Genomic DNA, 14,685 nt, shown 5'->3' on the forward strand with positions numbered 1-14,685 from the left:
GGAGCTCACTCCGTCATGCGGCACACTCGGGTCTCGAACTGCTGAACTACTGACCTTCGACAGCCTGCAGTTCAGCGTCTTAACCACTTGAGCCACCGCAGCTCATTACTAAATTACTAAATTACAAATAAACAAATACAAATAGAACTGGTCCTAATTTTTTACCATAACTGGATTCACTAGTAGCACTCCCATCTTGTCAGGAAGGTGGTATTGTTGAGATGGCATAGGATATTGAAAGTATACTGGAAGTTAACATTCTGGTTTGTCTTATCCAGCCAAACCCAGAAAGCTGTTCTGCATTACGTTTCCATAAGGTGAACACACATGAATCTGCCTTATACTGAATCAAACCCTCGGGCCATCAAAGTTAGTATTGTCTATGCAGACTGGCAGCCTCTCTCCAAGATCCCTGACAGAGGTCTTTCATATCACCTACTGCCAAATCCTTTAACTAGAAATGCCAGGGATTGAACACTCAGTGTTACAGAAGTTTCAAACATTCTCAATACATTTTAAAAGACACAAAAGAATATTCAGCATTACAACAGTTTGTAGAGCATGAGGCTGGAAACATTAGCTACCATAGTTTACAGTAGGGGTTGTTCATTTATAGTAACTAGCTGAAGAATCCAAGTGCGATCTTGACCCTTTGGAGTCAAAAAGCAGGCTCGTTCCCAAATCGGTTAAGGCGGGGAGGTGCTGGCCGTTCCACAGCTGCCGCTTTGGCTGCTTCGTATGGTTTGGGCTTGCCAAGCCCAAGCACAAATCAGCATTGGCGGTGACTGCAGAATGGCCACAACAATGCCCCGGATTTGCAGCATCCTCCTTGATTGCTGCTGCAGCCGTTCTGCAACCGCTGTTGGGGGGGGGGCAGCTTCGTGCTATTTGGGCTCAGCAAGCACAAACCACACGAAACAGCCACTGAGCTGGCTGCAGGGCAGCCACAACAGCAACCCTGAATGTCCGGCTTTTTCTTTCTCTTTTTTCCTAGACAGCCAGTGAACATACTGGACTGTCAGGGTCAATACCGGGCACCTGGTAACCCTAGTTGGGTGGGGTGGAAGGAGATTGTCTAAGAATGCTGCCAAAGACTATTGTTATACGGGGATGTATACAATCCTGCTGATCTGACCACTTAAGAACATAAGAGATGCCAATGTTGGATCAGGCCAAAGGCCCATCCCGTCCAACACTCTGTGTCACACAGTGGCCAGAAATACCAGGTGCCATCAGGAGGTCCAGCAGTGGGGCCAGGACACTAGAAGCCCTCCCACTGTTGGCCCCCCAAGCACCAAGAATACAGAGCTTCCCTTGCCCCAGACCGAGAGTTCCTATAAGAACATAAGAGATGCCAATGTTGGATCAGGCCAAAGGCCCATCCAGTCCAACACTCTGTATAACACAGTGGGCAGAAATACCAGGTGCCCTCAGGAGGTCCAGCAGTGGGGCCAGGACATTAGAAGCCCTCTCACTGTTGCCGCCCCCCCCCCCAAGAACCAAGATGACAGAGCATCACTTGCCCCAGAGCCCCTATCTATACCTTGTGGCTAATAGCCACTGATGGACCTCTGCTCCATATGCTTATCTAATTCCCTTTTGAAGCCGTCCATGCTTGTAGCCGCCACCACTTCCTGTGGCAGTGAATTCCATGTGTTAATCACTCTTTGGGTGAAGAAGTACTTCCTTTTATCCGTTCTAACCCGACCGCTCAGCAGTTTCATGGAGTGCCCACGAGTTCTTGTATTGTGAGAAAGGGAGAAAAGTACCTCTTTCTCTACCTGCTCTTTCCCATGCATAATCTTATAAACCTCGATCATGTGCTCGTGTGTTTCAGGAGAGGTTCTTGAGCCCCAGATGAAGAGCAGGGCTCTCAGGTGAAGGAGCCAGAAGTTCCACCAGACACCACGAGCATCACACCATTCATGAGTGCTAAGCTGAGGTCTCCTGCCTCACGTGAGCAGACGAAGCTGCCTTATAGTGAATCAGGGCAAATGTGGACAATCACGACCTAATCAGAGAACAAGTATAAAGAAAACAGTCGCTAGAGTCTGACCCACAAATCAAGCAGTCAGCAAGACTTGCAAAGAAGATGCTTACTATGTATTACAGTCTGAAGCACTACAACACAATCAATCAATTCCTACAAATCATTAGAAAATCCTAGTGCAAAGGTACATCATCAACGTCGTCTCCAGATTATATAACGTTTCAAAATTGGATCTTCCTCAGGAAATGTTAGAGTAGTACAAAAGTTCTCTTGTTCATAAAGTGCTTTAAAAGAAGTCATGAAAGATAATACATTCAGACAGGACGCTGATCTCAGTAAAAGTTCCGGCTCAAGTATGCTGCTAAGCTTCTAACGGATGATGTACCTTTGCACTAGGATTTTCTTATGATTTGTTGGAATTTATTTATTGTGTTGTAGTGCGACTGTTTTCTTTATAGTTATACTGAATCAGATCACTGGTCCGTCAAGGTCAGTGTTGTCCACTCAGACTGGCAGCTGCTTTCCAGGGCTTTAGGCGGAGGTCTTCCGCATCACCTCCATCCTGGTCCTTTTTAACTGGAGATGCCCGGAATTGAACTTGGGACCTTCTGCATGCCAGGCAGATGCTCTGCCACGGAGCCACGGCCCCTCTTTTCAGCTCTCCAGGGTCTCAGGCAGAGGTCTTTCCCATCACCTCCTGCCTGGTCCTTTTAACTGGAGATGCTGTGGATTGAACCTGGGACCTTCTGCATGCCGAGCAGAGGCTCTGCCACGGAGCCACGGTCCCTCTTGACAGCTCTCCAGGGTCTCAGGCGGAGGTCTTTCACATCACCTCCTGCCTGGTCCTTTTACCTGGAGATGCCGTGGATTGAACCTGGGACCTTCTGCATGCCAGGCAGATGCTCTGCCACTGAGCCACGGATCCCCTCCATGAGAGGACTCGTCACTCAGCGTGTGAGAAAGAAACCTGTGCTTGGGGTCTTGGGGAGCCCCTGACAGTCCATCCATTGTATCGGCAGCGTGAAGCCTGTTCCTCTGCTCGGAAGACCTTTCTCTCCTCTGTGGCACAGCTTCCCCGTGTGACGTTTTTAAATTTTATTTTGAAAATTTGCATCCTGCCTTTCCTCCGTTTGAGGTGGATTTAAAAAAAACAAGAACCAAAATCCCCCCCCCCCGCATGACCCAGCAGAACCTCACTTCCTCGTTTGTGCATCGATGGAATTTATAGCGCTCCCTCCGTCCCCGGCGAAGTTCCATCCCGCCTATAAATTGGAAAGTGGTGATCTAATCCTGGAGCGATGGGGAACTTAGCCATTCCACGCCCAGCAAAGGTTGGGCTCGGGCAGCTGCGTAAAGGTCATTGACAAAAAAAAAGGCAGCCAGGACAGAAATTTTATTTATTTACGTGTTGTTTACATTTTTAAATAATTCTGCCCTGGCTGCCGTTGGTCTAGACGCCCGTTAAGCTGCTAGCGGCACTTTCTGCTTCCATTTCTTATTTAGAATGTTTGTATGCATATGTTTTCCCCCCGAGAAGTACTTTTCTCCCTTTCTAACCGTACAAGAACTAATAGGCACTCTAGCAGACCTAGAACAGATCAGAGGAAGTCTTTCTTCACCCAAAGAGTAATGAACACGTGGAATTCACTGCTGCAGAAAGTGCTGGTGGCTACAAGCATAGACCGCTTCAAGAGGGGGCTGGATAAACATATGAAGCAGAGGTCCGTGACTGGCTATTAGCCACAAGAAGCAGATGGAACACTTTGTCTGGGGCAGTGATGCTCTGTCTTCTTGGTGCTTGGGGGGGCACAGTGGGAGGGCTTCTGGAGTTCCGGCCCCACTGGTGGACCTCCTGATGGCCCCTGGGTTTTGGCCACTGTGACAATAGTGTTGGACCGGATGGGCCATTGGCCTGATCCAACATGGCTTCTCTTATGCTCTTATGTCTGGGACAGTGGTGCTCTCTATATTCTTGGTGCTTGGGGGGCCACAGTGGGAGGGCTTCTGGAGTTCTGGCCCTGCTGGTGGACCTCCAGGGGGCACCTGGGTTTTGACCACTGTGTGACGCAGAGTGCTGGACTGGAGGGGCCACTGGCCTGATCCAACATGGCTTCTCTTATATTCTCATGTCTGGGGCAGTGATGCTCTGTCTTCTGGGTGCTTGGGGGGCCACAGTGGGAGGGCTTCTGGAGTTCTGGCCCTGCTGGTGGACCTCCTGATGGCACCTGGATTTTGACCACTGTGTGACACAGAGTGTTGGACTGGATGGGCCATTGGCCTGATCCAACATGGCTTCTCTTGTGTTCTTTCGAGTGCCTCGGGAACCCAAGGCAGGTAGCAGCAGAATAAAAAATACGAAGCAACTGAATTTTAAAAAAACAGCATCAAGAGAGATCTACGGTACATTAAGACTGCGCTGAAAACCAGTCTGAAGGCACCACCTGTCCCCACCAGCAGGGCACTCCTCCTTTGCCCATAGTTAGCCTGCCCCCAGAGCGTTACAGAATAATTGTCCCTTGCAACCTCCCTAGGAAGCCAAGAGAAGAGAAGCGAGTTCAGGAAAGGCACAAGGGAGGTTGTGGGGAGCAACAGGGGGCAAACTCACATAGACACAACATGGAGCAGCTCCCCCCTGGTGCATAATCAAGCAGTGAGCCAGCATCCTGATCCGCTGCCATCGACAGACGTACCATTCTAAGCTCTGTCAAAGCTCCCCTTTGGGGCAAAGAGATGTTTGAATCCAGGGTTAACAGGCTGCCATTCTGTGATCCCTTAAATTGTAGCCAGGTGACTGCCGGGAACTGAACCGATACTCAGGCTTTGCCAGCAGAGAGGAGGTGAGGGATTGGCTTGCCTACTGCCCCCTCCCAGGCAGAGGCAGCTGGCAAAGCAACTGGATGAGCCCCTCAGAACGGCTTGCCACCCTGGGCCATCTAGTGTCCCGGTCAATCCACCCTTAAAATCATAGTCTATGTCCACTCAGCCCTCCCTGGTCTCAAGGCTGACATTTTCCTTGGTTCTTAAGCAGACTAGCAAGGCAGAATGATCTGTCCTCTGCTCCATCTGTTTGGTGCCAGTTTGGTGTCGTGGTTAAGTGTGCGGCCTCTAATCTGGGAGAACCGGGTTCGATTCCCCTCTCCTCCACTTGCAGCTGGCTGGATGACCTTGGACAAGCCATAGTTCTGATAAGAACTGTTCTTGAAAAAGAGCCATTTCTGTCAAGAGCTCTCTCAGCCCCACCCACCTCACAGGGTGTCTGTTGTGGGGAGGGGAAGGGAAAGGCGTTTGTAAGCCGCTCTGAGAAACCTTTGGGTAGTGAAGGGCGGGGTATAAATCCGATCTCTTCTTCTTCTCCTTCTCCTTCTTCTGTCTTCATCACGAGCCCCGCCTGGGTGGCTGTCGTACCTGCTTCATGCAAACGCATGTCAGAACCCACAGCCAACAACGTAGTACACACTTCTCAGGAAAGGTAATACTTTATTGAAGAGCTATAGATGCATTAGCATAGGCACTGTTAAGAATGGCGTCTGCCCATTGGGCATAATAGGATATAGGGTATTCGTATGCACACACCCCCACTGCCCTGGCCAATAAGTCACGCTCCCGCACGCGGGAGAAGGAACTCAGGCCGTTAGCGCCGAAGCTGGGAACAACCGCGCTCCCACGGGTCCCTGGAAGCTAGACATCACACCACCTGCACAACTTAGAGATAAGTGTTACAGCACCTACGAAGCACAGAAGGAACGCAGTGGCAATTAGTATTCAACTGACCTCCCCAACCCGCAGGGCAGCATAGCTGGCAACGCACTGTTATTTTGGTGCTGAGCCCTGGTGGTCCTGCATTCTGAGGGCTCTGAATAGCCTAGGTGGGTGTCACTGCCGAAGACTAGATTTGCTTGATTTCATGGTTTGGGTTTTTTAAGATGCCCCTTCTGAAGGCCAAATCGGAATTGACCCTGAAGGTCTGAGGGTTTGGATTGGGGTGTGTGTTACTGTCGGGAAGGAGGGTTTAACGTAACCCTTTCCTTCCATCCTGTTTTCCAATTGCCAATTGCCCAGCTGCTGATGCCCACGGGGGGGGGGGGGCTCCACTCTACCATATTTCAGTTGAGGATTCTAAATGGTGGAGAATGAGTGGAAAGAGAGGACCTGTCAGGACCCACAGCCAAACAACAGAGCACACGCTTCTTCGAAGGTTTTACTTTATGGTTAGCACTATAGTGGCATAGAGACAGGCACTGTTAGGAATAATTACATCATAGAAAGCGGAGAGAGAGAGATAGGGTATTCGAAAGCACCCCCACCAACACCACCTATGGGCCAATCGGCCTGACTCCCGCAGGCGGGAAAGAGGACCGAGGCAGTTAGAGCCGAGGCTGGGAAAGGAAACCAGTCTCACGGTTAATCGATGGGAAGACACGACACCGGCTGGCTACAAGGTCAGTGATAAGGAGGGGGGAGAAGCGAAGAGAAAGGAATGCGGCAGCAACTGGCACACAGGTCATGAAAGCGAACCCGGGCAGCATAGCTGATAGGATCTCTCTGCCTTCTCTCACAGTGCTTGAACTCATGGTCAACCTAAGCAGTGGATGGGTGCAGGTTTCCAGGCGGCCCAAAGACATGCACAACACATGCAGTAGAAAAGAGCAAGAGTCCAGGAGCACCTTAGAATCATAGAATGTTAGAGCTGGAAGGGACCTTGCAGGTCATCTAGTCCAACCCCCGGCACTCTGCAGGAGCACAGCTGAAAGAGAGCCCTACAACATACCCAAAAGATGGCCGTCCAGCCTCCCCTTGAGAACCTCCAGCAAAGGAGCATCCACCCCCTCCCGAGGCAGTCTGTCCCACTGCTCAACCACTCTTACAGTTAAGAAGTTTCTCCTGCTATTTAGCCGGTATCGACTCCCTTGTGATTTCCACCCATTAGATCTAGTCTTGCAATCCGGAGCGAGAGAGAATAGACCTGCTCCATCTTCTACATGACAGCCCTTCAAATATTTGAAGGCTGCAATCGTGTCCAAGCCTTCTCTTTCCCAGGCTTAACAAAATTTCTGGCAGGGGAGGAGCTTTTGTGAGTCACTGAATAGTGATGCACGAAAGCCCCAATCCTGCCACAAATTTTGTTAGTCTTTATGGTGCTCCTGGACTCTTGCTCATTTCTGCTGCTACAGGCAGACTAATACGGCTACCCATCTTGCACAACGTATAGTTGGCCTGTGGTACTCATTGCTACAAGATGGGGTGATGGTCAGTATCTTGTGTATCAGCAGAAGGGACATCCGGACATTCATGGAGAGGCAGCCGAGAGGACTTTGGCACCGTTCCGAGGGACGAGGTGTTGGGGGGGCCAGTCGGTGATGAAGGGGCAAGCCACAGAGAAGGCCTTTTGCCTTTGTATCCTGCTGGTAGCCATTCTGTAACATCTGTTTGGCCACTGTGGGAAACCGGATGCAGGTCCAGATGGACAGTTCGGTCTGATCCAGCAGTTGTTGTGCTCATCCGGCATCCTACGCCCATTCATATAAAAGCCCCCCCCCGCATCTGTTTTATCCCCCCCCCGGTAGTTTCCACCGTGCTATCAGAGGCCTTTGCCCTAGTTAAATTACTGTGGCTTAAAACTAGCGCTGGATTGACACCAGGGGAGGGGAAGTTGGCCAGAATGCGTTCCGCAAAACACCTGCGGTGCAAACGGCTGGAAAAAGTTGGCGCGCACAATTGAGCCTTTCCCCCATCACGCCATCTCCTGCGGAGCTGACACTAAGCTGTATTCGGGAGTCATCGGGGTCCGCTCAACTCCACAAGTGCTTCGTTCCGCTGGAAGCCAAAATCCAGGAAGCCCGCACGGCCGGGCTTGGATTTATGACTTTCCCAATGTGCTCAGAGGCCCTTTTAGTGGAAGCCGATGTCCACCCCAGTCATCTGGAGACGCTCAGAGTCCACGCAACCAGTGTGTGTCCCCCCCCACACACACCCCTTCCCACTCCCCCCTGCACAGGCGATGGAGGGACATTAGTCCTGATGCAAATGGGGCGCCCACCCACCTTTTTGGCTTGGTCAGTCCCAAATGGAGATGACTCAGCTCCGGATATGCCCTTGGACTTGCTCACGTGAGAGACCGGCTGGAGAACGATGCAGGCCGTAAAAACATAGAGCTGGAAGGGACCCCAAGGGACCATCTAGCCGAAACCCCTGCACAATGCAGGAAATTCACAGCTCCCCCACCTCACTCCCCACGTGACCCCTGCTCTGTGCCCAGAGGAAGACAAAAAGTCTCCTGGATCCCCGAGCCCATCTGGCCTGGAGGAAAATTCCTTCCTGGCCCCCAAAGTGGTGATCAGCATTGCCCTGGACCTATTAGAAAGGGCCACGAGAGCGGAGCACTGGCTCACCCCTTCCTGCCCTCCCTCTCACTGAGAAACTGCTCTAACTGGAAGCCCTTCCTGATGTTTAGTCGAAACCTCTTTTGATTTAATTGCAACCCGTTGGTTCTGGCCCAATCTTCTGGGGCAACAGAAACCAACTCCGCGACGTCCTCTACATGACAGCCCTTCAAGTGCTCGAAGACATCTCCTTTCAGTCATCTCCTCTCCAGGCTAAACAGACTGGGCCATAGTTCCCTCTAAGCTGAGTTGGTGTGAGCTAGCTCACAGATTTCTTAGCCTCCGGCTCACAGATTTTTGTCTTAGCTCAGGAAGGATGGCTCCAAAGCAAACAGATTTATGCAGCAGCCAAATCGCTCGCTCACAACTTTAATGCCAGTAGCTCACAAAGTAGAATTTTTGCTCAGAAGACTCCATAGCTTAGAGGGAACATTTGGCAAGTGAGGCTGTGAGCCTCTTTTGCCTGTGGCCTCAGTAAGCAGAAGGTAGGTTGTCCCTTTGAGCCAGAGGGAGACACAATGTATGGAAGGGAATGCCTCTTGTTTTCTTTTGAGAGCCAGTTTGGTGTAGCGGTTAAGTGCGGGGACCCTAATCTGGGAGAACCGGGTTTGATTCCCCTACTCCTCCACTCACACCTGGCTGGATGACCTTGGGCAAGCCCTAAGTTCTGATAAGAGCTGTTCTTAAAAAAGAGCCATTTCTGTCAAGAGCTCTCTCAGCCCCACCTGCCTCACAGGGTGTCTGTGGTGGGGAGGGGAAGGGTAAGGAGTTTATTTAATTTGTAACCCACGCCAGTTTGGTGTGGTGGTTAAGTGCGCGGACTCTAATCTGGGAGAACTGGGTTTGATTCCCCCACTCCTCCACTTGCATCTGGCTGGATGACCTTGGGCAAGCCGTAGTTCTGACAAGAGCTGTCCTTGAAAGGGCAGTTCTTCAAAGAGCTCTCTCAGCCCCACCCACCTCACAGGGTGTCTGTCGTGGGGAGGGGAAGGGAAAGGAGTTTGTAAGCCGCTCTGAGATGCCTTTGGGTAGTGAAGGGCGGGGTATAAATCCAATTTCTTCTTCTTCTACTTCTTCTTCTTCTTCTTCTTCTCCTGTTGGAAAAGCCACATCTCCCAGACACCTGCAGCTGCATGTGTCCTGGCTGTCCAGCCAGCATTGATAAACGCAGCACAGCCTCTGGCCCTGCAGTGGAGCTCCGAATTTAGAGAGCTCTCTCTCTATGGGATCCTCACCCTCCAGGTGCTCGAGTCCTCCTTCCTTCCTTCCTTCCTTCCTACTTTCCATTTGCCTTCCTTCCTTCCTTCCTACTTTCCATTTGCCTTCCTTCCTTCCTTCCTACTTTCCATTTGCCTTCCTTCCTTCCTTCCTACTTTCCATTTGCCTTCCTTCCTTCCTTCCTACTTTCCATTTGCCTTCCTTCCTTCCTTCCTACTTTCCATTTGCCTTCCTTCCTTCCTTCCTACTTTCCATTTGCCTTCCTTCCTTCCTTCCTACTTTCCATTTGCCTTCCTTCCTTCCTTCCTACTTTCCATTTGCCTTCCTTCCTTCCTTCCTACTTTCCATTTGCCTTCCTTCCTTCCTTCCTACTTTCCATTTGCCTTCCTGCCTTCCTTCTATTTAAAGGTAAAGGTAAAGGTTCCCTTGCTCGAAAGCCAGTCGAATCCGACTCTAGGGTTGCGGTGCTCATCTTCGTTTCAAAGCCGAAGAGCCAGCGCTGTCCGAAGACGTTTCCGTGGTCATGTGGCCGGCATGACTAAACACCAAGGCGCACGGAACCGAAGTGGTCCCTATTTATCTACTTGCAATTTCTTGCTTTCGAACTGCTAGGTTGGCAGGAGCTGGAACTAGAGACAGGAGCTCACCCTGTCTTGCGGCACACTCGGGTCTTGAACCGCTGAACTACTGACCTTCCACAGCCTGCAGTTCAGCGTCTTAACCACTTGAGCCACTGCAGCTCCTTCCTTCTATTTACCTTCCTTCTATTTGCCTTCCTTCTATTCGCCTTCCTTCCTTCCTTCCTTCCTTCGTGGTAGTTAGAAAAGATTCCTGTTGGTGCACGCCTGCCTTGGCTGTGAGCCAACCGGTCCAACTTCCTTCCAGCTGTGTTTTGTGGCCTGGCTGATGCTCAGCAGCTCTCATGCCGTGGCAGAATCATGTGGCAGAATGGGGAGGGGTCCAGAAATAAATCCTCCCCTTTTCAGGTACCCGGGCACGTTCCGTCCAACTCCCTCCCTATTTGGGGGCCCGGATGGAGTGAACTCACCTCTGCCATCAGCTCTTCCAGTAGCTGCAGCTCTCCCTGCCCTTCCCCATTCATGGGACTACGGTTGCCAGCTCTGGGTTGGGAAATACCTGGAGATGGGGGGGTGGAGCCTGGGGAGGGGAGGGGTATAGGGAGGGGAGGGGCTTCGGTGGGGGATAATTCCATAAAGTCCACTCTCCAAAGCAGCATTTTCCCCAAAGGAATTGATCTAAATTGCCTGGAGATCAGTTCTAATTCCGGGAGGTCTCCAGGCCTCACCTGGAGGCTGGCAACCTTTCTTGAAACACTGTAGCTACCAGGGACCAGCGTTCCCTCTAAGCCGAGTCGGTGTGAGCCAGCTCACAGTTTTTTAGCCTCTGGCTCACACATTTTTGTCTCGGCTCAGGAAGGAGGGCTCCAGAGCAAACTAATGTATGCAGTAGCCGAGTCACTCGCTCACAACTTTAATGCCCAGTAGCTCACAAAGTGGAATTTTTGCTCACAAGACTCCACAGCTTAGAGGGAGCATTGCCCAGGGACGCTGGGAAATGTAGTTTGGAGGCAGCGTCGGCAACATGATGCTTCTCTCACCAAGACTTCCCCCCCCCTTCTCCTCCCATGTCCTGTTTCTTTGAACAGTAAAGCCGGACCCTCCGGAGAACGTGGTGGCAAAGCCAGTCCCCAACAACCCCCGCAGACTGCTGGTGACGTGGCAGTACCCTTCAACGTGGCCCGATCCTGATTCCTTCCCCCTCAAATTCTTCCTGCGGTACCGCCCGCTCATCATCGACTACTGGCAACACGTGAGTGGCAGCGTCCGTCTTCTCTCCTTACAGGCAAAGGGGTTTCGTGGCTGGCACAGTCGGGCCCAGAAAGGGGTGCCGGCCTCCTGGTCTATTTGGGTTGGTCTCAGCTTTAACGATGGACAATGGTTATAGGGGAATGGGGCATGGTACGTCCAGTTGTCCTTAGGGAAAATTCAGACCGGGGGCTCTGTTCCTGGTAAAGGTAATGGTAAAGGTTTCCTTGCTCGAAAGCCAGTCGAGTCCGACTCTAGGGTTGCGGTGCTCATCTCCGTTTCAAAGCCGAAGAGCCAGCGCTGTCCGAAGACGTTTCCGTGGTCATGTGGCCGGCGTGACTAAATGCCGAGGTGCACGGAACGCTGTTACCTTCCCACCCAAGTGGTACCTATTTATCTACTTGCAATGTCTTGCTTTCGAACTGCTAGGTTGGCAAGAGCTGGAACTAGAGACGGGAGCTCACTCCGTCATGCGGCACACTCGGGTCTCGAACCGCTGAACTACTGACCTTCCACAGCCTGCAGTTCAGCGTCTTAACCACTTGAGCCACCGCAGCTCCTTTATGTTCCTGGAGCCACCCGCAAAAAGGAATTTTGGGAATCTTAACTCCAAAAGACATCCCTACCGTGGTTATTTTCTCCCAGCCAGACCCAAGTGAGTCCCCCTGGCTGAGTGAGCCCTGCTTTATTGCGTGGTAGGAACGCTGACAATGATACCTGCAAAAGTGCTGTTAAGAGCAGCCGGTGTGTCTGCTGCTGCAGAGACCGCTCTGAGGTGTGACCCCTAGGGAATCTTTGGGCATTCATCATCGTAATGTCAAGGCACTGAGCTTCAGAATTAGAGGGAGAATTAATCAGGGCAGAATCCCCCAGGAAGTTCTCCCGTGTCAGCCCCACAGGCCAAGGCTCTGCTTAACTCCCATTAATGTCGACGGGTCCTCAGCAGAGAAATTTCTCCGTGGATTGTGCCCTTAATCTCTGAGGCCGCGTTGCAGTCGGAACATATGTTTCGTAGCAGTCCCAACAGTCAATTCCTGCTTTGCACAAAACCAGAACATACAGGCAATTTTGTCACATCTGGCACCAACCCCGGGAGCTGATGTTGGAGCGTGATACACAAAGAAGGTGTCTTAGGTATGACCTCTGTAACACCTCAGCAACTGGTAAACAAGGTGGAGGGAAACAGATGTTATGCCATTGATTAAGTGCACCCAGCTACATGGAATTCGGGTTCTGGCTCTTGTCTTGGAAACCTCCTAGGGACTTTTTGACAAACACTAGATCGACAAGGCTGGTGCTTTGGAGGGCTGGATATTTGAGACCTGAGGAGCTCACGGGTGGAATGACAAGTTGTGTGACGGAGGACCGGGCTGCACAGAACAAGGTGGGGGGATTTTGGACCACACCACTTCCATCTGCAGTTCTATTTTTGAATGCTCCCACAGTGTATCAAAGCCACTGAATGGTGAAAACGAGCAGATCCAGATGAAGATCTATTCTGCTATGGTCAGGCCTCACCTGGAGTCCTGTGTCCAGTTTTGGGCACCACATTTTAGGAAGGATGTTGACAAGCTCGAGCGTGTCCAGAAGAGGGCAACCAGGATGGTGAGAGGGTTGGAATCCAAGTCTTATGAGGAAAGGCTGAAAGAGTTGGGTACGTTTAGCCTGGGAAAGGGAAGGCTTAGAGGGGACAGGATTGCAGTCTGCAAGTATCTGAAGGGCTGTCATGTAGAAGATGGAACAGATCTCTTCTCTCTTGCTCCGGATTGCAAGACTAGATCGAATGGGTGGAAATGACAAAGGATTCGATACTGGCTAAATATCAGGAGAAACTTCCTAACTGTAAGAGTGGTTGAGCAGTGGAACAGTCTGCCTCGGGAGGTGGTGGATGCTCCTTCGCTGGACGTTTTCAAGCGGAGGCTGGCCGACCATCTTTCGGGTATGTTGTAGGGCTCTCTTTCGGCTACGCTCCTGCAGAGTGCAGGGGGTTGGACTAGATGACCTGCAAGGTCCCTTCCAACTCTTAACGTTCTATGATTCTAAGATGAGAAGAGCCCCAAAGGATAGCTGGCTGGCCCCAAAGGATAGCTGCCACGGCCTCATCTCTGATAAGGTATAACCTAGGCATCTAGTGAAAAATGTAGAGGGGTCAATACTCTCAAAACAGACAAGCCCCCAGGCAAGATGAGGGGGAGATGGTGGCAGAGCCACCAAGACCCACCAGAGGAGGATGGAGTTGGCCGTTCTGTTGGTTGCGAGGGCAATGGCCAGTAATGCAGCTGAGATCAGTAAGGGGACCAAGCAGCAGCTAGGAAGGGGGAGATCGACGTGGGTGTCTTGCTAGGTTTACCCATGAGCCTCTGGGGACGGGCAGTTTCTTTAGTCAAGCAAGCTGGATGACCAGAGAGGAGAAGAGTGCAGGAAAGCGAGCCAGTTTGGTGCAGTGGTTAAGTGTGCGGATTCTAATCTGGGAGAACCGTGTTGGATTCCCCACTCTTCCATTTGCACCTGGCTGGATGACCTTGGGAAAGCCGTAGTTCTGACAAGAGCTGTCCTTGAAAAAAGAGCAGTTTCTGTCAGAGCTCTCTCAGCCCCACCGTCTCACAGGGTGTCTGTTGTGGGGAGGGGGAGGAGAAGGAGTTTGTAAGCCACTCTGACACTCCCTTGGGTAGTGAAGGGCAGGGTATAAATTCAATCTCCTCCTCTTCTTCTTCTTCTAAAATGGCAGCTTATTTCATGAGAGGTGGTTGACAGAAAGGGAGGAAGTTATGTGATCTGAGCACCTGTTGTAGGTGTAGAGTAGGGATAATCTGTCCTGCCTTCTCATCCAGGGGAACCCTGGGAAATGGAGTTTTCTGGGGCTGTGAATTCTTAGACCCAACATTATAAGGCTACAGAGTTCAGTCTCCAAAACAGCTGTTTTTTCCAGGGGAACTATACTGTCCAGAGTTCAGTTGTAATTCAAGAAGAGGAGACCCAGCTGAGCTCTGAGCAGGAGCAGGAGAGAGAGCTTCTAGAGGGGGTGAGTGTTTTCTTTACTTGCTTTCAGCTGAAGGGATTCAGCTGGGGATATTGTGTGGGAAAACTGTGTTTAGCAGTGTGTGGAAGCACTTAGAGTTGTTGCAGAGTCCTGGCTGATTGAGAGAGGGAGAGGAAGGGGCATTGTTTGACTGGGATTGACTGTAATTGAGAGGAAGAGGAAGTGGAAGGGGCATTGTTTTGCCTATGATTGAGTGCCTGGGTGAATTTGAATAGCTGCTGCCCGACCTCT

General features: G+C 51.2%; 1 protein-coding gene across 1 annotated transcript in view; it reads left to right on the plus strand.

The window, feature by feature from the left end:
* The window catches only part of LOC107123429 (ciliary neurotrophic factor receptor subunit alpha-like), a 206,428-nt gene that overhangs the window by 138,452 nt on the left and 53,291 nt on the right, over nucleotides 1-14,685 (plus strand). Inside the window, exons 6-7 of the mRNA XM_015426676.1 lie at nucleotides 638-643; nucleotides 11,253-11,430. Coding sequence (XP_015282162.1) covers nucleotides 638-643; nucleotides 11,253-11,430 — 184 coding nt within the window. The remainder of the gene's footprint in view (nucleotides 1-637; nucleotides 644-11,252; nucleotides 11,431-14,685) is intronic.

The sequence above is a fragment of the Gekko japonicus genome, unplaced genomic scaffold, assembly GCF_001447785.1.
Source record: "Gekko japonicus isolate JY-2015 unplaced genomic scaffold, Gekko_japonicus_V1.1 scaffold2437, whole genome shotgun sequence".
NCBI lineage: Eukaryota > Metazoa > Chordata > Lepidosauria > Squamata > Gekkonidae > Gekko > Gekko japonicus.